The sequence below is a fragment of the Eulemur rufifrons genome, chromosome 6 (genome assembly GCF_041146395.1).
Source record: "Eulemur rufifrons isolate Redbay chromosome 6, OSU_ERuf_1, whole genome shotgun sequence".
Taxonomy (NCBI): domain Eukaryota; kingdom Metazoa; phylum Chordata; class Mammalia; order Primates; family Lemuridae; genus Eulemur; species Eulemur rufifrons.
Genome location: NC_090988.1, coordinates 1,462,397 through 1,484,069, shown reverse-complemented (window position 1 = coordinate 1,484,069; position 21,673 = coordinate 1,462,397). Strand labels below are relative to the sequence as shown.

The 21,673-nt window shown below is 37.1% G+C and overlaps 1 protein-coding gene across 3 annotated transcripts in view; it reads right to left on the bottom strand.

Annotated features, from left to right (window-relative positions):
• Positions 1 to 21,673, bottom strand: part of ARHGAP32 (Rho GTPase activating protein 32) — a 278,666-nt gene that overhangs the window by 130,412 nt on the left and 126,581 nt on the right. For all 3 annotated transcript variants that reach the window (XM_069470686.1, XM_069470684.1, XM_069470685.1), the window contains one exon: positions 21,352 to 21,436. In XM_069470686.1, the coding sequence (XP_069326787.1) occupies positions 21,352 to 21,436 (85 nt within the window). The remainder of the gene's footprint in view (positions 1 to 21,351; positions 21,437 to 21,673) is intronic.

The following is a 21,673-nucleotide window of genomic DNA, read 5'->3' as shown; positions in this document are numbered from 1 at the left end:
TGATACTGGCTGTGGGGCTGTCATATACAACCTTTATTACACTGAGGTATATTCATTCTATGCCTAATTTGTTGACACTTTTATCATGAAGGGATGTTGAATTTTATCAAATGCTTTTTCTACTCTTTTGAGATGATCATGTTTTTTTCCCTTCATTCTGTTGATACACCGCATTTACTGATTTGAGTATGTTGAACCATCTTTGCCTCCCTGGGAAAAATCCCACTTGATCTCTTTGATTTGCTGTTAAAATTGGTTTGCTAGGGACTACATTACATCTGTAGATTGCTTTGGGTAGTATGGTCATATTAATATTAATTCTTCCTTTTGTTAAGGAATTAACAATATTATTTTGTTGAGGACTTTTGCGTCAATTTTTATCAAGGATATTGGCCTGTAGTTTTCTTTTTTTGGCTGTGTCTTTTTCTGGTTTTAGTATCAGGGGAATGCTGGTGTGCTGGTGTTCTGGTGTTGGGTGCATACATGTTTAGAATTGTCTTTTATTGAATCTATCTGTTAAACATCATGTAATGGCCTTCTTTGTCTCTTTTTACTATTTTTGACTTAAAGTCTGTTTTATCTGCTATAACTACTCCTGCTCACTTTTGGTTTCCATTTGCATGGAATATTTTTTCCATTCCTTTATTTTCAGTCTATATGTGTCTGTACAGGTGAGATGAGTTTTTTGTAGGGAGCATATAGTTGGGGCATTTTTTTTTAATAGGCTCTAATCCAATATGAGGGACATGCTCATTTATCCATTTTGCCAGTCTGTATTTTTTTAAGTTTAGTCTGTTTACATTCAAGGTTATTGATATGAGGGTTTATTCTAGTCATTAATTGATTTCTGGTGGTTTTATACATCTTTTGTTCCTTTCTTCCTCTCTTATTGTTTATGATTGTGGTTTGGTGGTTTTCTGTAGTGGTATCTATCATTTAAGTCCTTTCTTCTCTTCCTTATTTTTGCATTTGCTCTACCAGTGAGTTTTACGCTTTTCATGTTTTTTTTCACAATGCTAGATATTGTCCATTCACTTCTAAGCTAGGACACCCTGCAGCATATCTTGTAGGGCTGGTCTAGTGATGACGACATCCCTCAGCTTTTGTTTGTCTGGGAAAGAATATTTCTCCTTCATTTGTGAAGGATAACTTTGCTAGGTATAGTATGCTTTGCTGACAGTTTTTTGGGTTTTTTTGTTTTGTTTTTTTATGGAAGCCATCATCCCATTCTCTCCTGGAGTGTATGGCTTCTGCTGAGAAATCCATCGTTGTTCAGACAAGGATTCTCTTATAAGTGACCAGACACCTTTTTCTTGCTTTATTTAGAATTCTCTGTTTGCTTTTGACTTTTGACAGTTTAACTATCATATGCCATGGAGAAAACCTTTTGAAAACATAGATATCTAAGTTTGTTACTAAAATTGGAAAGTTTTCAATTATTATTTTAAGTAGGTTTCTATCCCCTTCATTTTCTCTTCACCTTCTCAGATACCAGAATTCAAGCATTTGGTTGCTTTATAGTGTCCTGTATGTCACCTAGGCTTTTCTCTTCTTTTTTATTCTTTTATTATCTCACTGGATTATTTCAAAGGACTTGTCTTCAAGTTCTGATATTCTTTCATCTGCTTGATCCTGTCTATTGTTGAGGTTGCAATGGATTTTGCATTTCATTTAGTGAATTCTTCAGTTCCAGAGAATTTCTTTTTAGTTGTTTTATCTATCTCTTTGGTAAATTTCTCTTTCATATCCTGAACAGTTTTTCTGATTACTTTGTATTGACTTTCTGTATTCTCTGCTATCTCACTGAGCTTTAATATCATTATTTTTAATTTTCTGGGATATCATAAATCTTTTTGATTGGAATCTGCTGTTGTAGATTTTGTTCCTTTGGAGGAGTCATATTTCCTTGCTTTTTCATGTTTCTTGTGTCCTTATGTTTGTATCTGCACATTGGGTGTAACAGTCGCTTCTTCCAATTTTTTATATTTGCATTCATAGGGGAGAACTCTTTCCTGAAGATGTATCTATGGTGTTGGTTGGATAGGGTGCTTTGGCTTTGACTCTTGGTACACGCAGTAGAGTTTCCTTGTGTGATTCCTTGGCTGTAAACAGCATCAGTGACATCTGTGATCTCCTGTGTGGCTTAGGGTATGTTTATTAGTGGAAACTGTGATGAAGTTTTACTATGGACTGGGGATACCTGGTGGGCCAGTCTTCAGGCCCCAGAGGTGGCAGGCAGCAGTGGGCCTGTCTTTGGGGCCCAAGGTGGCACCCATGTTAGCAAGTTCAGACAGGCCAATTCTTGGGCCTCCAGGTGGCTTGCTCAGGTGCCAGGGTTGGCAGTGTTAGGCTAGGCAGGTGGGCAGGTTCTTGGGGTCCTGGGCAGTGGGTGTGGCAAGGGTGATGGCAATAGCACTGGTGGGACAACACTCTGGGTCCAGAGGAGTCCATGCTGGTGTTTGCTATGGTTGCAATGGACTAGGCAGGCCAGTCCCAAGGCCTGTAGGTGGCATGTGCAAGCAGGTGCCATCTTTTGTGGTAGCTGTAGGTTAGGTGGGCCCTACCTCAAGCCTCCAGCAGGAATGCTCGGAAGTCAATGATGGTGAACTGGGCTGGGTGGCCCCCAGGCCCCAGGTGGCATACTTGGGTACTGGGGTTTAGGGGAAGAGAACTAAGCCAGGTGGACCTGTCCTCAGGCTCCCTGGTGGTATGTGCAGGCGCTGGTTGTGGTAGGCAGATACAGAGTAATCTCCAGGCCATTGGTGAATGCTCAGATGGGACAGCAGTGGCTGCACTATGGCTCTGCTACTGGGGAGGGCCAGGTTGCTTTCAGTAGGAGCAGCCATAGGCAGGCAGCTGGAAAGTGTGTGCTTCGCTGCACTTCAGCCCTGGTGGTGGTAGCAGCCAGTAGGTACTGCAGCTGTGGGCAGGGTAGCCTTTCATCATGGTTACCACTGTGCTGGGGCAGGGGCAGGGGCAGGGGCAGTGGCAGTGGCTCATGCTTTGTCCTCAGTGGCAGCTACAGCCAGTAGTGGTGGCATCTGCAGGCAGGGTAGCCTTTTGCCATGGCCACCTCTCTGATGAGCCACATGGCCCTGGCAGCAGCAGTCATTACAGACAGCAGCTGCAGACAGGGACTGTCAGTGGATCTACAGGGATGTGGAGATGCAGGGGCTATTGGGGCCCCAGAGCAGGATGCAGTGGCTCTCAAAATGTCACCATGCTGTAGCTGCTTAGAGCTTGGGGTCTGTGGGACTCAGTGTAAGTTCCCTCTCTGGAGCAATGCCATTGTGCAGTCTCCAGGCAGCTTCCTATATTGGTCCCAGGGCCCACAAGGGTCAACGGGGCTCTCCCATGGGTAGGACTGCAGAAATCCATAGTGGGAATGTGGTCTGCCCAGGTCTTCTCACTTACCCTTTTCCCTGCACTGTGGAGTCTCTCCGGGCTCCCAGACAATCCTAGACACACATGCTGCCTTCTTGCCCTCTCCTTCCTGTGAAGTGTTTCCCGTCACTTCACTGTTGAATTCTTTGTTGTTCTTTCTTAAATAATCTATTCAATGTGTGATTATCTATTTGCTATTTTGGTTCTTTGTGGAAGAGGTAAGTACCAGATGCAACTAGTCAGTCATCTTGAAGACCTCTCCAAATGTTTTTTCATTTTAAATTTAATTACTCTACGTTTTTCATTGCTGTTGCCTTTGCTTTTCGTGTTATATTCAGGAGCCCACTGCCAAATCCATTATCATAACGATTTTATTCTATGTTTTAAGTTTTATAGTTTTAATTCTTACATTTAGGTCTTAGATTCATTTTGAGTTAATTTTTGTATATGGTATAAGGTAAGAATCCAACTTCACTCTTATGCATGTGGATAAATTATTTTCCCAACACCATTTGTTGAAAACATTGTCCTTTCTCCATTAAATTGTCTTGGTAATGTCACTGAAATTCAATTGACCATATATGGAAGGTTTTATTTTGGACCTTTCTATTCTATTCCATTCCTGTCTTTATGACAGTACCACAGTTTTGATTATTATAGCTGGTAGTAAGTTTTAAAATAAGGACATATGAGCCCTTCATCAGGATTTTTTTTTTTTTTTTTTTTTTTGCTATTTAGGGTCCCTTTAGAATGCATATGAATTTCAGGATGGGTTCTTTTATTTCTGCAAAAAAATACCACTGGGATTTTGAAAGAGATTGCATTAAATCTATAGATCACTTTGGGTAATACTGACATCTTAACAATATTAAGTCCTCTAATTCATGGATTTAGGATGTCTTTACGTTTCTTTAGGTCTTTATAAAATTATTTCAGCAGTATTTTGTGGTTTACAGTGTACAAGTCTTTTGCCTTGTGCTTTTTATTACTATGGGTTCTTTCTAATTTAGTCTTGAGGTCTCACTACTGAGAGCAGACATAAGCCACAACAACCATTCTTTAGGAGAGCCCTTACCAGGGGAAAGTTAGGTTCAGGGGTACTGAGGAGGTAAGACACAATGAGAAAATGAAACAGAATAAATGTATGACTTACATATCCCAGAGAGGTTGGGGTTGCCAACAGTGGGGCAGGATGAGGGTGCAGACAGGAAATCTGGAGGTAGCAGAGAGCTTAACCATCAAGTGGGGAGTTACAGAGGGAGAAGACATGTGGGACTATGCCTTTATTAAGATTTATGGGCACTATCCCTTAGGCTTTCCCAAGGGGGTTGTATGTGGTTTGGCTAATTAAAAGAGAACATGCATGAAGGAGGGAACTTATTTGTATGACTCTGGTGTTAATTAACTATTAGATTTTATCATGGTCAGCAGTTTCAAAATGTGCTGGGTTTGAGGTCAGTGAGATGAGGAACAAGCAAGCAACATCACAAACTATAGGGGGAGAGGAAGTTTGAACAAGGCCAAAGGTGACAAGGTACAACTGGGTTTCACCTTATGTCAGATCTACAAATGGATACCAAAGCAACAACTATATTAAACAAATTTATGACACACTCCTTGGTTAAGTAATTCCTAGGCATTTTATTCCTTTTGATGCTTTGTGAATGAAATTGTTTTCTTAATTTCCTTTTCAGATTATTCATTGTTAGTATATAAAAATGTCACTGATTTCATTGTTGATTTTTTACCCTTTTACTTTGCTGAATTCATTTATTAGTTCTGACATATTTTTTTGAGAAATATTTAGGGTTTTCTACATATATCATCATGTTATTCGTCAATAGGGACGAATAGGGACCAATAGGGACAACATCTTTCATTCCATTTTGGATGACTTTTCTTTTTTCTTGCCTAATTGCTCTGGCAAGGATTTCCAATATCATGCTGCATAGACGTGGTGAAAGTAGGCATGTGTACCTTATTCCTAATGTTAAGAAAGTATTTTGTTTTTCCATCATTGACTATGATGTTAATGATGGGTTTTTCATATATACTCTTTATTCCATTGAAAAAGTTACATTCTATTCCAAGTTTGCTCTATAGGGTAATAATCCCCCAATTAACCTATAAATTAAGCGTAATTTCTATCAAAATTTCAACAGCTAATTTTTTTCCCACAGGACTTGTCAAGGAAACCTAAAATGTATATGGGAAAGAAATGGGGCCAAAACAACCAAGATAATTTTGATGAAGTCAGGAGACTTGCCCCACCAGATATCAAGACTTATTATGAAGCTACAATTCAGTGCCTCTCTTTATGAACATGCTATTCTAAGAAGCAGAACTTACATCCCCTCCTTTTACATTCATACTACACTTGTGACTATCTGAACCAATAACACTGAAGAAAACAATAACATTGTTGAGAAAGCAATGTTCTGGGACTTTCAAGACTAGTCATTAAAAGGTCTAACAGTTTCTGGTTACTTAACTCTTGAGGCTCTAAGCCACCACGTAAAGGGTCCATGCTGCACTATTGGAGAGAGAGATCACACAGAAAAGCCCTGAAGGATAAGATATCATGTTGAAAGAAAGACCACAGAGAGAACTGATGAAGCAGGAGACATCCAGTCCCAGTTGCTATCACCATCTGACTGCAACTGCATGAAAGAACCAAGAAAGACCAACAGCACACTGCCCATCTGAGACAACCCAAGGAACTATAATAAAATGGTTGTTGTTTTAGGTAACTAAGTTTTGAGGTATTTCAGAGACAACAGGAACCTAATTTTTAGGATAGTGTGATATCAGCACAGGGACAGACCATGGACCAATGGATCAGAAAAAACAATCAAAAAACTGACACACATATTTGGACATTGATATATGACCAACTGGGCCTTAAAAATCACTAGTAAAAGGAAATACTACTTAATCTATGGTCTGAGATAACTAGAAAAAAAAAAACCAGATCCCTACCTTACAACACACCCAAAGAACAATTCCAGCTGAATTAAGTGAATTAAACACCTAATGTGAAAATCGAAATCTTAAAATTTAAAAAAACAATTATAGTAAAGGACGTACAGGAAAATATCTGTATGTTCATAAGACAGAGAAGATATTCTCAGATAAAACATGAAAAGGGCAAAAAAAAAAAAAAAAGAGAGACTGATAAAACTAACTACATCAAAATTTTACAATGTTACCACAAAAGGAACACCATACACAAAATGGAAAGATGAGTCACAAACCGGGGTAAAAATATTTGTAATACACATTTGACAGATTTGTAACCCCAACATGTAAGGAAAAAGAAATGAGAGAGCTATATGCCTACCTCAGCATCTTGAAAAGTACAGTTGACCCTTAAATGACATGGGGTTAGGGATACCAAATCCCCATGTGGTTGAAAATTCATGTATAAATTTTAACTCCCTAAAAACTTAACTACCAATAGCCTACTGTTGGCTGGAAGCCTTAACTGATAACATACATAGTAGATTAACATATTTTCTATCTTACATGTATTATATACTGTGTTTTTATGATAAAATAAGCTTAATAAAAATTTTATTAAGAAAATCAAAAAGAAGTGAAAATATTTACTGTTTAGGAGGAAGTGGATCGTCAGTAAGGTCTTCAACCCTGTCTTACAGTAGGTAGGCTGAGGAGGGGTTGGTCTTGCTCTCAGGGGTAGCAGAGACAGAAGAGGTATAGCAAGTGGAAGGGGAGGCCAGTACACTCAGTATAACTTTATGGAAATATATCATAATTTCTGTATGACTTTTTTGCTTTTTCATTTCTCCAAAAATGTTTCTATATGATACCAATCCTTATTCCATCATTTGCTTTAGTTTCAGTGTCTGTACCACAGAAGGGTCCATGTTGTAAAAAGTTAAAAGCAGTCTTGGGTAGTCAGAACCCTTCTGCCAGACTGTCTAATGTCAATTTGTTTTCTGGCACTGCTTCTTCTACATCTTCATTATTAATATCTAGCACTGGTTCGGAAGCACTCATCTCTATCACGTCATCTTCTGTTCATTCCTCTGGTGTGGTGTCTATTAGCCCTTGCATTTCTCTAAGATCTGTATCTTAAAACCCATCACCACCCACCCCTCCTTTTTGCCACATCCTCAGTCTCTTTCATGATTGCCTTGATTGGCTTTGTCATAAATATTGTGAAGCTATGCACAACATCTGGACAGTTTCTCCAACAGAAATTCATTGTTTTGGGCTTGATGGTTTTTACACCTTTTTCTCTAACAGTGATCGCAGCTTCAATGGTATAATCCTTCCAGAATTTCATGATGTTCTATCAGGGTTCTCTTCCATAGTGCTTGACAATTCTTTTCATAGAGTACCATGTGTAATGGGCCTTTAAGGTCCTGATCTAGAGGCTGAATTAGTGACACTGTGTTGGGGGCAGGTAGACTACTTTGAAGTCTTTGGTGTTGAACTCATGGGGTTCTGGGTGGCCAGGGGCATTGTCTGATACCAAAAGAACTTTAAAAGGCAATACCTTACTGGCAAAGTACTTTCTGATTTCAGGGACAAAGCACAGATGGAATCAATACAGAAAAAAGGTTCTCAATTGTCCAGACCGCCTTGGTCAAAAGATGGTCAGCTGATGTTTTCTTTTCTCTTCAAGGCTAGGGGCTTACCAGCTTTATAGATAAGGGCTGTCCTGATCATAAACTGCATTTGCACAAACAGCAAAGTTAGCCTATCAGATCCCATCCTGCCTTAAGTCTCAGTGTTCACTTCTCTTCCTTACTAATCAATATCCTTTCTAGCACATTTTTTTCCAGAATAGGGTACTTTGTCTACTTTAAAAACCTGTTCAGGCAGATCACCTTTCTTTTCAATGATTTCTTTAATGGTATCTGGGAACACATTTGCTGTCTCTTGATTGGCAGAAGCTGCTTCTCCTGTTACCTTGATATTTTTTAAGTCAAACCTCTTCAAAATTATCAAACCACCCTTTGCTGGCATTAAATTCTCTAGTTTTAGATTCTTCACCTTCCTTTTGCTTTACATTATCATATAATGACTTTCCTTTTTCTTGAATCATATTAGAGTCTATAGGTATGTCTTTCTTATAGCAATCCTGTATCCACGTAAAAGCTGCATTTTCAATACAAGATAAAAAGGCATTTTGCAAAAAGTGCAAGGTTTTCGCACCTGCTGGTGTAGCTGTAGCAACTGCTTCGAGAATTTCATTTTCTTTTTTATAATGGTTCTTACAATGGATTCCTTTTTTTTTTTTTTTTTTTTTTTGCAATGGCAGGCAACCATAGACACAGGTCTCAATCTATGGTACACATCAAGCAGTTCAACTTTTTTTTCGTACTGTCATGACTTTGCTTCTTCGGAACACTTCCAGCATCACTATTGGCACGTCTATGGGGCCCATGAAGCTATTCACAGTTTACCGTATTGTACCAAACATGATGAAAAATATGTAAGAACCACAAGAGATCTCTTTTTACTGCAATATGCAATTTACTGGAGAGACAAAATGCTCACACAAAGATGATTAGCATCACACAGTGTTTTAAGTGGCTATCTGCAACACCTGAGTACACTGCACTAGCAATAGGAGGTGGCTATGAAATTATGACAGTAGTATAGTATTATTACAGTTAAATTTATGCAGTTGTGGTTTAATGCTACATCTTTATTTTTATTTACACTTCTCTTTACTGCAAATGGCACCTTGTTCTGTAAGTGTGTGTACAAGTTTTGATAAATTTTAACTTTTTATAATAGATTTGTGTATATTTTATGGTAGTAAATGATAAAATATACTAGTATCTACACATATTTTATGCATTTGTAACATACCTAACTTTTTCTTTTTCTTTCTTTCTTTTTTTAATATATATATATATATATATATATATATTTCTAGGCTACAGAGCTCATCTGTGAGTTTTTTCAAGTTGTCACAAATCTCCAAAAAATTTTCTAGTATATTTATTTTTAAACATCTGCATATGAGTGGACCTCCATAGTTCCAATCAGTGTGTTCAAGGGTCAACTATAGCGGAATGTAGGTGGGATCACTATGTATCTGATGAATGACTGAATAAACAAACATTCTCAGTGAAACGTAGTACTCATTTTCAAAACTGAATTCTTCCTCCTTCCTCAGATATTCTCTTTTTCTTCCTGAATTCCCAAAGTAAACAAATTGCACGACCATTCAGCCAGTAGACCCACTTCATCACCCTAGATTCCTCTGCTGCTTCTCCTCCCCACACACACTATCTTCCGGGGCTCAAGATCTAATCTTAACCTTTGATTCCTTCATCTCTCCCTGTCTCCCAAAACTTGTCTCTCACACCTGTCCCTTTTTTTCCCCATCCCTACTGCTACCTTCCCGGTCCTAGGCTCCCTGAATTAGGATGATTACAATAGCTTTCTAACTGATCTCTCTCCATTTCCCACTACACACTGATCATGGTACTCTCTTCTCAAAATCCAGCTATACTTTTCCAGTTCCTACTAAGAAAGTAATTGAAAAGTAAAGTTCAAAGACCTTAGATGATCACTGAAGGACCTCCGTGGCATTTCTCCAGATACCTTCCAAACCATGATTTCCCACAGTCATTCTTCCACATTCATCCCCTTCCTTTCCAGGTAACTCTGTACTATTTTTTATTCAATAATGGTGAAGACTTCTGAATTCCACAGGAAATAACCTCTCTCACCTTCGAATACCTGCAAGCTCTCTTACAATATTTACTACATTCTTATCTTATGTTTATTGGTATATTGCTTATTCTCTTTGAGGAAAGAATCTCTACCTGCTACGTCAGTGGTGCTCACATAGATTGCAAGCACTTACAAGATATTCAGTAAAACCATCCTAAATGAATTGTAGGTTAAAAGACTTCCTGTCTACATGCCTGAACATTAACGTATTTTAGGCAGTACCTGAACCACGTGTACCAAGAGTATACACTATGAAGGTTTGAGCTGTACTTGCCTGTGGAAATTTATGACATGAACTAATGATTTAAATAATTTTCACTTCATTTAACTTAACAATATCTCAATACTTTGCCTATTACAAATGGCAAGGAGGGCCAGGTGTAGTTGCTCATGCCTGTAGAACTAACACTCTGGGAAGCTGAGGCAGGAAGATTGCTTGAGCTCAGGAGTTCAAGACTAGCCTGATCAAGTGTGAGACTTCATCTCTACTAAAAATAGAAAAATTAGCTGGGCGTGGTGGTGTGCACCTGTAGTCCTAGTGACTCAGGAGGCTGAGGCAGGAGAATCACTTAAGCCCAGGAGTTTGAGGTTGAAGTGAGCTATGATGATGCCATTGCACTCTAGCCTGAGTAACAAAGAAAGACCCTATCTCTAAGAAAAAAAAGACAAACAGGATTTCCAAATCCTATACTTCTAAATGCCTTCCAAATCTATCTTTGCAGTTAATTTTTCCTGTATTGACTTCACTTTTCTATCACCATGGAAACCAATCACAATTAATGTCGTTAGGAACTTTAAAAATACAACTCTATTCAGGAAGCCATCAAATGTTCAGAGAAGTCTTTTCTCAATATGGAAAATGGAAATCAGTAGCATGGAGCAGGGTAAAAATACACCACCACGCCCACATAAAAAGCCATTCACCAAAGCCTAGTCAACAGATTGCAAATGGGGCACAGAAAGTGTTCCTTTCTTTTACTTATCTTTTATAGTTCTATGGTGGTTCAATTTCACTGTGTCATACCTATGGAGTCTGTAAACAAGTTTCCTTTCATTTCAGTAGCCTGCAGTAGACATGGAGATACAAAAAATAATTTCTGTTGTACAATATTATGTGGTCTATTCACCCTACCTTCAACCTCCTAATATTCAACAATGAAAACACTACTTCAAAACTACTGAGTTCAGGAGGCCAAGGAGAAGAACAACTCTACAGGAGAGTCACATCTTATATGGTTAATAAGTGAAATATTAATAAGTTCTAATTTCTGCACATAAGGCAAAAAAATCAACAAAAATAAAATTACCCTTCAAATTTAACAGGAAAAAGCTAGAGACCCACATGCATCTTAATAAACCTAACAGTCAATTTTTCCTTCCGGAATTGAAATAGAGCACTGGTTCCTCGGTTGAGCACCAGAAAAAATAACTGATTTGTTCATCTTTAAACATTAGACTCACCTTCAGCTCAGTGTGATGGTCACAGTATGAATAATACATGAAAAATGAAACTAAATGACACGACAGCAGAATTATGTCTCTCATCTTACTGATGCTCACTCAAGAGTACATACTTGTCAGCAAACAATGCTTCATAAATATTTTCACATTTCTGCATGGTCAGGGCTTACTGAGCAAAGAGTACTGGCACCTGGGTTAAAGGGTTTGAACAGTAACCCAAAAGCTAGAGCCCTCCAGAGAGATATAAAGTCTTCTCTCTCCCCCAAGCCATGTTTACATTCCAGGGTATTTGTGATATACAGATCTTTGCTTCTTTTCTCCAGAGAAAATTTACGTACATTTCAGAGCGAAGGTCTCTCTTTCCATCTCCACAAAGGAGAATAGGCAGAAGAGCTAGCTGTCCTACATAAGCTCCAAGTTTCATAATTCCAGAGTTCTTATTTTGTGGTATAAAATCCCACTGTATACATATCTGGTTCTCACCACATCACTCTGTGGAGAACTAGGGCCCAGGGAATCAATACAAGTTACTCCTTGAGTAAATAAAAGGCATGATTTCCGATCCAGGACCTCATGTTTCTGTTGGGGAGCAGTGGGGAGACAGGGAGTGTGCAGTGTGTGTCCACAGTTGTGGCAAGCCAACTTGTTAGCTTACAAGTAGGGTAGTATCTCAGACCCTTCACAGTTGCAGACTCAATATTATTATTTTCAAGCATATTCAGTTAGATCCCTATTAAGTGAACTGCATGTATAACTGTGACTCCATTATAGATACATTTTTTTCATTGTCCCACCACTTTTACACATTTAACTCTTAGGGTGGATAATCTCAATTGAGATACAGTTAAAATCCAGTACTTGGAAGGTAGCAGCACTGATAACTATCTGAACTTTTTGTTTCAAATCTTCCCCTCAAAGGACAATGATTTCCCATCATAAGAGGGAGTATTACTACAGATTATGTGGAAAAGTAGAGATGAAATTTTTATTTCTTTTGGTTCAAGGAAAACTAAACTTTTTGGTCAGGGTGAGAATAATAAAATTAGCATGGCTTTTGTTTCAGATGGTGACACATGTAATAGTATGTACTTCTATATATTGTGTAACTAAAAATATCTACAAATTAATCTTACAAACTCAAGTGTTTTAACAGAAGAGGGGGAGATAACCCTTCATTAGCTAATTCATTTTTATTAATGATGAGAGCCTAACTGATAGGAAGCACTTTGGTGAAGTCACATCCACTGCTTCCAGTTTAACAATGCTGTCTCGGGTCATCAGGACAAGCATGACTTTCCATATTTTAATGATGATGATTTGACTTCACCTAACTGCTTCCTTAGAACTTCTGCCTTTCTCGAACGTACTTTAAAATTTATTAAGCAACCTTAATAAGTATCATGTCACTTAATTCTCCTAGTACTCAGTGACATAACTGGAATAGATATAATTTCACAGACAAGGAAACTGAGGAACAGAAATGTTAAGGTTTTACTTAAGATCACACAGGTTATACTGCAATATTAAGTGTTAGACCTTTGAGCTTCAACTACATTAAATATTTCAGGATATTTCAGAACTATGGTTTATTCTTTCTTGTTAAAATAGAAGTTCTGTCAATTTATTCTTTTCTAGCACTACAAAAGAACATGCGGAATGGCTCTAGAGTCAGACTGCCTTGATTAAAATCCAAGCTCCCCCTAGATAACAGCTATGATTTTGAATAGGTTCTTAAACCTTTTGCCTAAGTTTTCATATCTGAAGTTGTTGTGAAAAGTTAATGAGTCAACGTGCAATCACTACTTAGTATGCCTGGCTCACAGGAAGCATTTAATAAATATTTGCTTCTATTTTTTAATTATAATTCTGATTACTTCATTTAAAATGAAACTTCAAGCTTGTAAATTTTTATATTATTACACCTCAATATTCTTACACTGAAGTCAAACTTTATTACCTCTTTCCACATTTTCCAGTATCAAGGCAAGAATGCATCTAGTAACAGAAAGCCACAGTAGCATTTCTGAGCCCCTCACGGGCAGCTTTCGTACACAAAGCTCAAGACACACGTATTAAATTCATGCTTTTCCTATGCTCTATCTCTGAGAAAACCTAAGCCCCTGCATTCAGATTACTTTAACTTAATGTTTTATACAAAATCAGATAAAAAGGAATATAATGATAGCTTCCAATAACCAGATGATAAAGAAAATATAAATTAGATATATCCATTTTACCATTCTACACACTAGATGGCAGTACAACATAAGGCACAGCAGAAAGAGATGATGGCCTCAAATTGATAAAGGAGAAAAAAAATTGATCATTTCTTTGCATGTTAGAAAAGATTTTTTTTCCTTCTTACTGAAAAATATTTTGAGAAATGTGAATAAATCTTTGTTTTTGGACAATGGAACTGCTACAACAGGGAGAAAAAGTGCAATAATGATAAATTTACAGAAATTTAAAACTACATGTGGCTTTACTTAAAACAAAAAGCTATTTCTAGTAATTGTTTCTCTTTTTTTATTTTAGGTTTAAATTTCTCTAAGCAAAACATAATACATTTATACTTGAAAACCTGTAGAATTTGGCAAAAGTACTATTCACAGGAAAATATCCAAACTTAAATGCACTTATTAAAAATCAATTGCTGAAAACAATTTATTAACAGTACCTATAGAATTCTATTTCTCTAAAGAAAACATAACAGGAATATGAAGCATAATTATTAATACTTGACAAAGTTGGCTTATGGCAAAGCTAGTTTCTGATAGGCAAGTTCTAGTAGGTACATACATGTTTGTTATTCTCAACTCTTTTGCAGGAAGAAAAGAAAATTTTAAAACTAATATTTCAATTCCATAAATAAGAAAAAAGTATGGTTAGAAATTAATAGTATGGAAAATAAGGAAAGAAAAACAAACTTACCTTCATCAATAAATACATAAGCTGGTTCTTTAATAGGACCAAATTTTAAGAATATCTTGTATACAATTTATAACCCATAAATTTGAAAAGCTACATTAAATTGACAATTTTTAAGAAAATACAAATGATAAAAATTGACCTAAGGAGACACAAAAGAACCTATCTAGACCAATAATCAAATCATAAATTCAAATGGTAATTAAAGTTAATACCCTATTTGGAAACCAGGCCCAAAAGTTTTTAACAGGAAAATTCTAAACCTTCAAAGAACAGGTAATTCCTACTTACACAAACTATTCCAGGCATTTATTTTAAGGGGAGGGGCAATGGAAATTCCCCAAACTCAGGCTAGTAGACAAGGATAGCACATAGGTCAACATCACTAATTAACACAGATGCAAAAATTACAAAATCTTAGTAGAATCAAAAAAGAATTTATTTTTAAATATATATAATACAGTAGAATGTATCCCAGGAATGTAAAGATGTTTCAATAATCTATTTCTACGGCAAGATCAATTCTTTGCACTAATTTTCAAAGACAGCTTATTCAAGCTCTACAGAAGCAAACTAAAATAAGAACATGACATGGTACAGCCTCTCCTGCCCCGTGCTATGGTATCCCTTTTCTTTTTCACTTAGTCACAACCTCAGTTCTTTAAATCAGAGCTTACAGTTCATCTACAATTTCTTAGCTAGAATGAACATTAACTGTCACCTGTATTCTAGTGTATTTAGGAACTGTACTTTCTTTTCAGTGTGAAGATAAGAAAAACACAACCAAGATTAACTGACACTCTCCACAGTGGTCAAGAGAATATGGCACAGTGAGAACATACGACCAGCTGGCCACACTCATTCTGTACCACACGGCATCATTTCTCTTAACAGAATACTTTTCATCTTATACCACATGTTATAACTGAAGGTACTGAGATTTAAACAGGGTGGTTATATAATTTGTTTTATAATAAATAAACACTCATAAGAACTATATATTCTTAACATACAAGAACAAAATTTATCTTTTTTATTTATTTATTTATTTATTTATTTATTTTTTTTTTGAGACAGAGTCTCACCCTGTTGCCCAGGCTAGAGTGAGTGCCGTGGCGTCAGCCTAGCTCACAGCAACCTCAAACTCCTGAGCTCAAGCGATCCTCCTGTCTCAGCCTCCCGAGTAGCTGGGACTACAGGCATGCGCCACCATGCCCGGCTAATTTTTTCTATATATATTTTTAGCTGTCCATATAATTTCTTTCTATTTTTAGTAGAGGTGGGGTCTCGCTCTTGCTCAGGCTGGTCTCGAACTCCTGAGCTCAAACGATCCGCCCACCTCGGCCTCCCAGAGTGCTAGGATTACAGGCGTGAGCCACTGCGCCCGGCCTTTTTTATTTATTTATTTATTTATTTTTTGAAGCTCTAAGCTTCAGGAGCAAAATTTAAATGATGAATAAAAATAAAATAGTAAAACAGAATTTTTTAAACCAGTTGTATCACTTCCTCAAACATAAACCCATTCATCTCATTGATCTATTCATTCAACAAATATTGACCGAGTAGTTTTTATGGGTCAGGCACTGTTCTAGATGCTGAGGGAAGGACAAGAGAATAAATAATAAAGTATTTATCATGCCAAATGGTGATAAGTGTTATGGAGGGGGGAAAAAAAACATGAGAGGGAGATGAGGAATGCTGGTGACCAGGAGTTACAATCTTATGAACGGAAGGCACATTCTGAGCAGACAGCATTAGAACAACTATTTTAGAAAGGGCAGGCCGCAAGGTGTACGGTGGCTGTCCCCAGGGAGCTTTTTAAGTAAAGGAAAGAGAAAGTACAAAGGCCCCAAGAAGGGGGCATACATATTGGAGGAAGGGCAAAGAGGCCACTGTGGCTGGAACACCTTGTCTGAGGGGAAGAGAAGGAAGAGATGAGGTCAGAGAGGTAACAGTACATTCTGTAAATCCTTGCAGGAAACTTTAAGAAATTTGACTTTTACTCTGAATAAGATGAGAAGTAATTGGAGGGTTTTGAAAAAGTGATATGATCTGACTTGCATTTCAAAAAACTCATTCCTGCTACTGTGCCAACTAAAGAAGGCTATTGAAATAATCCTCCCAAAATAACAATGGCTTAGCATAAGGTGATAGCAGAGAAGCAGGTAGGTGTGGTCAGACCCCGGATTTACTTTAAAGACAGAGCTAAGAAATTTGCTGATGGACTGGATATGAGGACTGATAGAAAGAAAGAAGTCTAAGATGCCTCCAAGGTCCCGGGGTGGCCTTAGGAACTGAAAGAATAGTTTCCGTATTTACCAAGATGGGAAGTCAGCAGGAGGAACAGGTCTAAGAGGAGAATGTTCTTGGAATGCTACGTTTGAGGTGCTTATTAGGCATCCAAGTGAAGATACTGGGAAGTCAGCTGGATATACAAGGCTGGAATTCAAAGGTGAATCATGAAAATATCCTTGTACATTACATGGTAATGACATATCTCAATTCTTTTATAAGTAACTAAGTCTTTCAATCTAAATAAATAATCTAATAAAATAAGTGAAATTTCTAATATATAGACTTTAAAATAATTATTTTCATTTATAATCAAAAGCCACTGACGTCTCCTGTCATACTAGGATATGATGGCCAACTGCAATTATAAATTCAACATCTTAAGAGGAGAAAAAACTGTAACTATAAAGACAAATCTGTAAGCCTAAGATCAGAGTAAAAAAGAAAAAGTATGTAACTAAAAAAATGTCCCCAAATTGGGACATATTAAAAGGTAACAACCAAGTCAGCCAAATGACAGTATGAGTAACTTACTGGTTTATAATAGAGCTGCCCAGCATGCAACTGATGACCTTTTGTAGACACATGTTACTAAGTTTTCTTATTTGGTTTCTCCTCAGAACATATTCCAATCTTATACTGAAAATAAGTAAGAGAATCATTTTCCATAAACATGTATGGAATCAAATGTGCTAGGATTTATCTAATGTATAGAGCAATTATAAAATCATAAAGATATGAACTTTGACATATGAACCTTATTTTAACTGCCTATAGTAGATAAAATGTAGGATTGTTTAAAGGTTAATATTATTGTTTTGGTTTTTCTTTAAGTAGCATTCAATTAGTTCATAAAATGTAAAATCTTACACTAGACAGGGAATAGTAACTCAAGTCAAAAAACATAAACATGTAAGTCAAGCCAGTTTGCTAGTACAGTTCTTTTACTGCAGGGGTCCCCAACCTATGGTGAGTTGTATAATTATTTTATTATATATTACAATGTAATAATAATAGAAATAAAGTACAAAATAAATGTAATGGACTTGAATCATCCCAAAACCATCTCCCCACCCCGCCCGTCTGTGGAAAAATTGTCTTCCATGAAAACTGTCCCTGGTGCTAAAAAGATTGGGGACTGCTGTACAACTTACTTAATGGAAACTAATGTTTCCCTCCTGATGGTTTCTGACATAGGCTGAATCCAACCAGAAGTAGAGGGCAAGGGAACCTGGGAAATGTGGTATGTAGAGACCAGTCTCCAAGGCACAGAAGGCAGGAGAAAACTGGCTGGAAAATGGATTTTGCAGGAGAGGTGTGCCAAACACAGCAGTAGTCAACAAAGAAAGAAGATTCTAGAGTGGACTGGCAAGGTGCATCTGAGTTGGTTTCCTCTGAACCACCCCAACCCTCCATAGTCCAGAAGCCTACTGGTCAATCAACACAATCCTGAAAAATCTCATTCATCTGCCTCATATACGAAGGATCACAAACTGAGTTGGTATTGTATCTTTTTCCTGCCTGAGAAGTAGTGGAATGTTTGAAGTGAGTACAATAGGGAAGTAAAAAGAAGAATGACTCTCTCTAAAATGAAGATTACAGGTCTATTCTGCTAGAAAGTCTACCATGTTCCCGCGTAAGAATTAGACAGAGGCCTCCAATTAAGAGGACTAAACCCTAATAATTGGCACTTAACAAAATCTCAGAAGACAGAACCAAACCCAGCCGAGTAACTAATGTCTGTTCCTTACCCACATCCTCAATGAACCCATTATAAACTTTTCAAACAGAAAATAATAAAAGTTCAGAACTATGCTATTGCTTAGTACAACTTCGTTCACTTCATACATAAAGGAAACGAAACCCTAAGAAGCTGGGCCACTTGCCCAAGGTCACAAACTTCCTAAGCAGAAAGGAAATCAGAATCTGTATTTGTTAACTACAGCCAGTGTTTTCTTTATTCCACTAACCATGCTTACCATTAACAGTTCTGTTTTTATGTCAGACTCATTAAAGAATTCCCAACCTAGCATAACATCAACATTTAAATATTAGGTTGGTGCAAAAGTAATTGCGGTTTTAGCACTGTTGAAATTTGCCATTTGATATTAGAATACATTCTTAAACAAATGTGGTTATGTTATACATCATTTTAATATGCATTTCTCACATTTTTTTGCTAATGACTTATTACTTGCTGCTTATTTTATATTTATTTTGGACTATGGAAATATGTTAGACAAAAAGCAAATTCAAGTGATTTTCTTATTCAAGTTCAAAATGGGTTGTAAAGCAGCGGAGACAACTCGCAACATCAACAACACATTTGGCTCAGGAACTGCTGACGAACGTACAGTGCAGTGGTGGCTCAAGAAGTTTTGCAAAGGAGACGAGAGCCTTGAAGATGAGGAGCGCAGTGGCCGGCCACGGGAAACTGACAACGACCAATTGAAAGCAATCATTGAAGCTGACCCTCTTACAACTACATGAGGAGTTGCCAAAGAACTCGACGTCGACCATTCTATGGTCATTCGGCACTTGAAGCCAATTGGAAAGGTGAAAAAGCTCGATAAGTGGGTGCCTCATGAGCTGACTGAAAATCAAAAAAATCGTCATCTGAAGTGTTGTCTTCTCTTATTTGTACGCAACAACAATGAACCATTTCTCAATCGGATTGTGACGTGCAACGAAAAGCACGTTGTATATGACAACTGGCAATGACCAGCTCAGTGGCTGGACCGAGAAGAAGTTCCAAAGCACTCTCCAAAGCCAAATGTGCACCAAGAAAAGGTCCTGGTCACCATTTGGTGGTCTGCTGCCAACCTGATCCACTACAGCTTTCTGAATCCCAGCAAAACCATTACACTTGAGAAGTATGCTCAGCAAATCGATGAGATGCACCGAAAACTACAATGCCTGCGGCCAGCTGGTGTTGGACAACAGAAAGGGCCCAAGTCTTCTCCATGACAATGCCCGACTGCACGTTGCACAACCAACACTTCAAAAGTTGAACGAATTGGGCTACGAAGTTTTGCCTCATCCACCCTGTTCACCTGACCTCTCGCCAACTGACCACCACTTCTTCAAGCATCTCGACAACTTTGGGCAGGGAAAACACTTCCATAACCAGCAGGATGCAGAAAATGCTTTCCAAGAGTTCCTCAAATCCTGAAGCATGGATTTTTACGCTACAGGAATAAACAAACTTATTTCTCATTGGCAAAAATGTGTTGATTGTAATGGTTCCTATTTTGATTAACAAAGATGTGTTTGAGCCTAGTTATTAATATAATGATTTAAAATTCACGGTCTGAAACTGCAATTACTTTTGCACCAACCTAATACTTTTCTTATCTGGTTTTAAATCTCTAGCCTCCTATTTCTTTTCATGATGTTCACTAAAACTCCTCACAATATTTACGGCTTCCAAAAGAGCTCATTCAATCTTGTAAAAATAAAAAACAAATAAAGTAAATTAATTAGAAAATAAGTTACCTACATAAGTAAACTAAATCACTAAAACAGATATATCAAAATACTTAACAGTCACAAAATGAAAAATATATTCATTATCGCTTCCTTAGTAAGCTCTTCCTGACCTATCAAATTTATCATCATAACTGCAATTGAAGGATATACACATTAAAGAAACAAAGTGTCCTTTGCTTGATGTCACAGTAGTCAAGCATTGTAACTCTCTAACACTTTTTTAAACTGTCAATTGATCTGAAATAGAAATGTCCTTCACTTTCATAAATCCTACAGGTTAAATTAATATCACTTGTTTATGAAATTTTAAAAAATTACAAAAAGACACACTGTGACACAGCATCGACCATGTCTCGTGAGGTGTTTTTTTTTTTTTTTTTTTTTTTTTTTGAGACACAGTGAAGTTCAGGCAACTGCAAGAGGCAAAAAAACCTCTCTATGTCGTGTGTAGAAATCAAGACTTTTTTCTATTAGCCTAAACAAATAACAAAGAATTACTTTTGTTCCTCCGAGGAAATATAATTTTAAAAATAACCATCATCTGGTATTTTAAAAGTTTTTTCATAATTTTTTCTCATTAAGTTGCCAATGAGTTATAATAAGAACAAAGTATTTAGCTCAATGTCAGTAAGTCAGATTCAGTAATTTATATGTAAGTGGAAAGGGCAGTAATAGCCAAGACATTTCTGAAAAAGAACAATCAAGTGAGAACACTTTAATCCACCAAATAACAAAACTCACAGAAACTAACTAAGACAAGGTAGTACTCGCAAGGTTACACAATTTCAGAATAGACAGCCACTACATGAAGCCACAGACATAGGGACATGACACATGACAAAGGAAGAAGAAATAACTGACTTTCCTTAACTCATATATGCTAGCATGATGGTTAATTCTATGTGTTAACTTGGCATCAAGGTTATTCAATAGAACAGAGTAATAGTTTTCATCTCAACCAATAGGACAACAGTAGAAAAAACTACTTCAAAGTTTCATCTGTCAGATATAGATATATTGATATAGACAAATATATAGATATCTTAATTCAGGATGTAAGAAATATTTCAATTATACCTGTATGCTGCCAAACTCAACATTCTCATAATGGAAATGTGCACATTCAGCCATCTTCGGAAAGTGACCCTTAGTGAAGGGTAACCTGAAATACATTAAAATAAATAAAAAATAAGATAGGGGTATAGTCAAAATTACTATAGTCTAAGGGGAAAATGCAATGGATTTAACAGCTCATGCAAGCAAAAATATTTAAAAGCACATGCATCCGAGCCACATATATCCACACAAACCCTTTCAGAAATACACTGACTCAAATGAATATTATACTTAGTGTACAGATCAAAACCAAAAATAAAAAAGCATCACTATACTCTGTTAA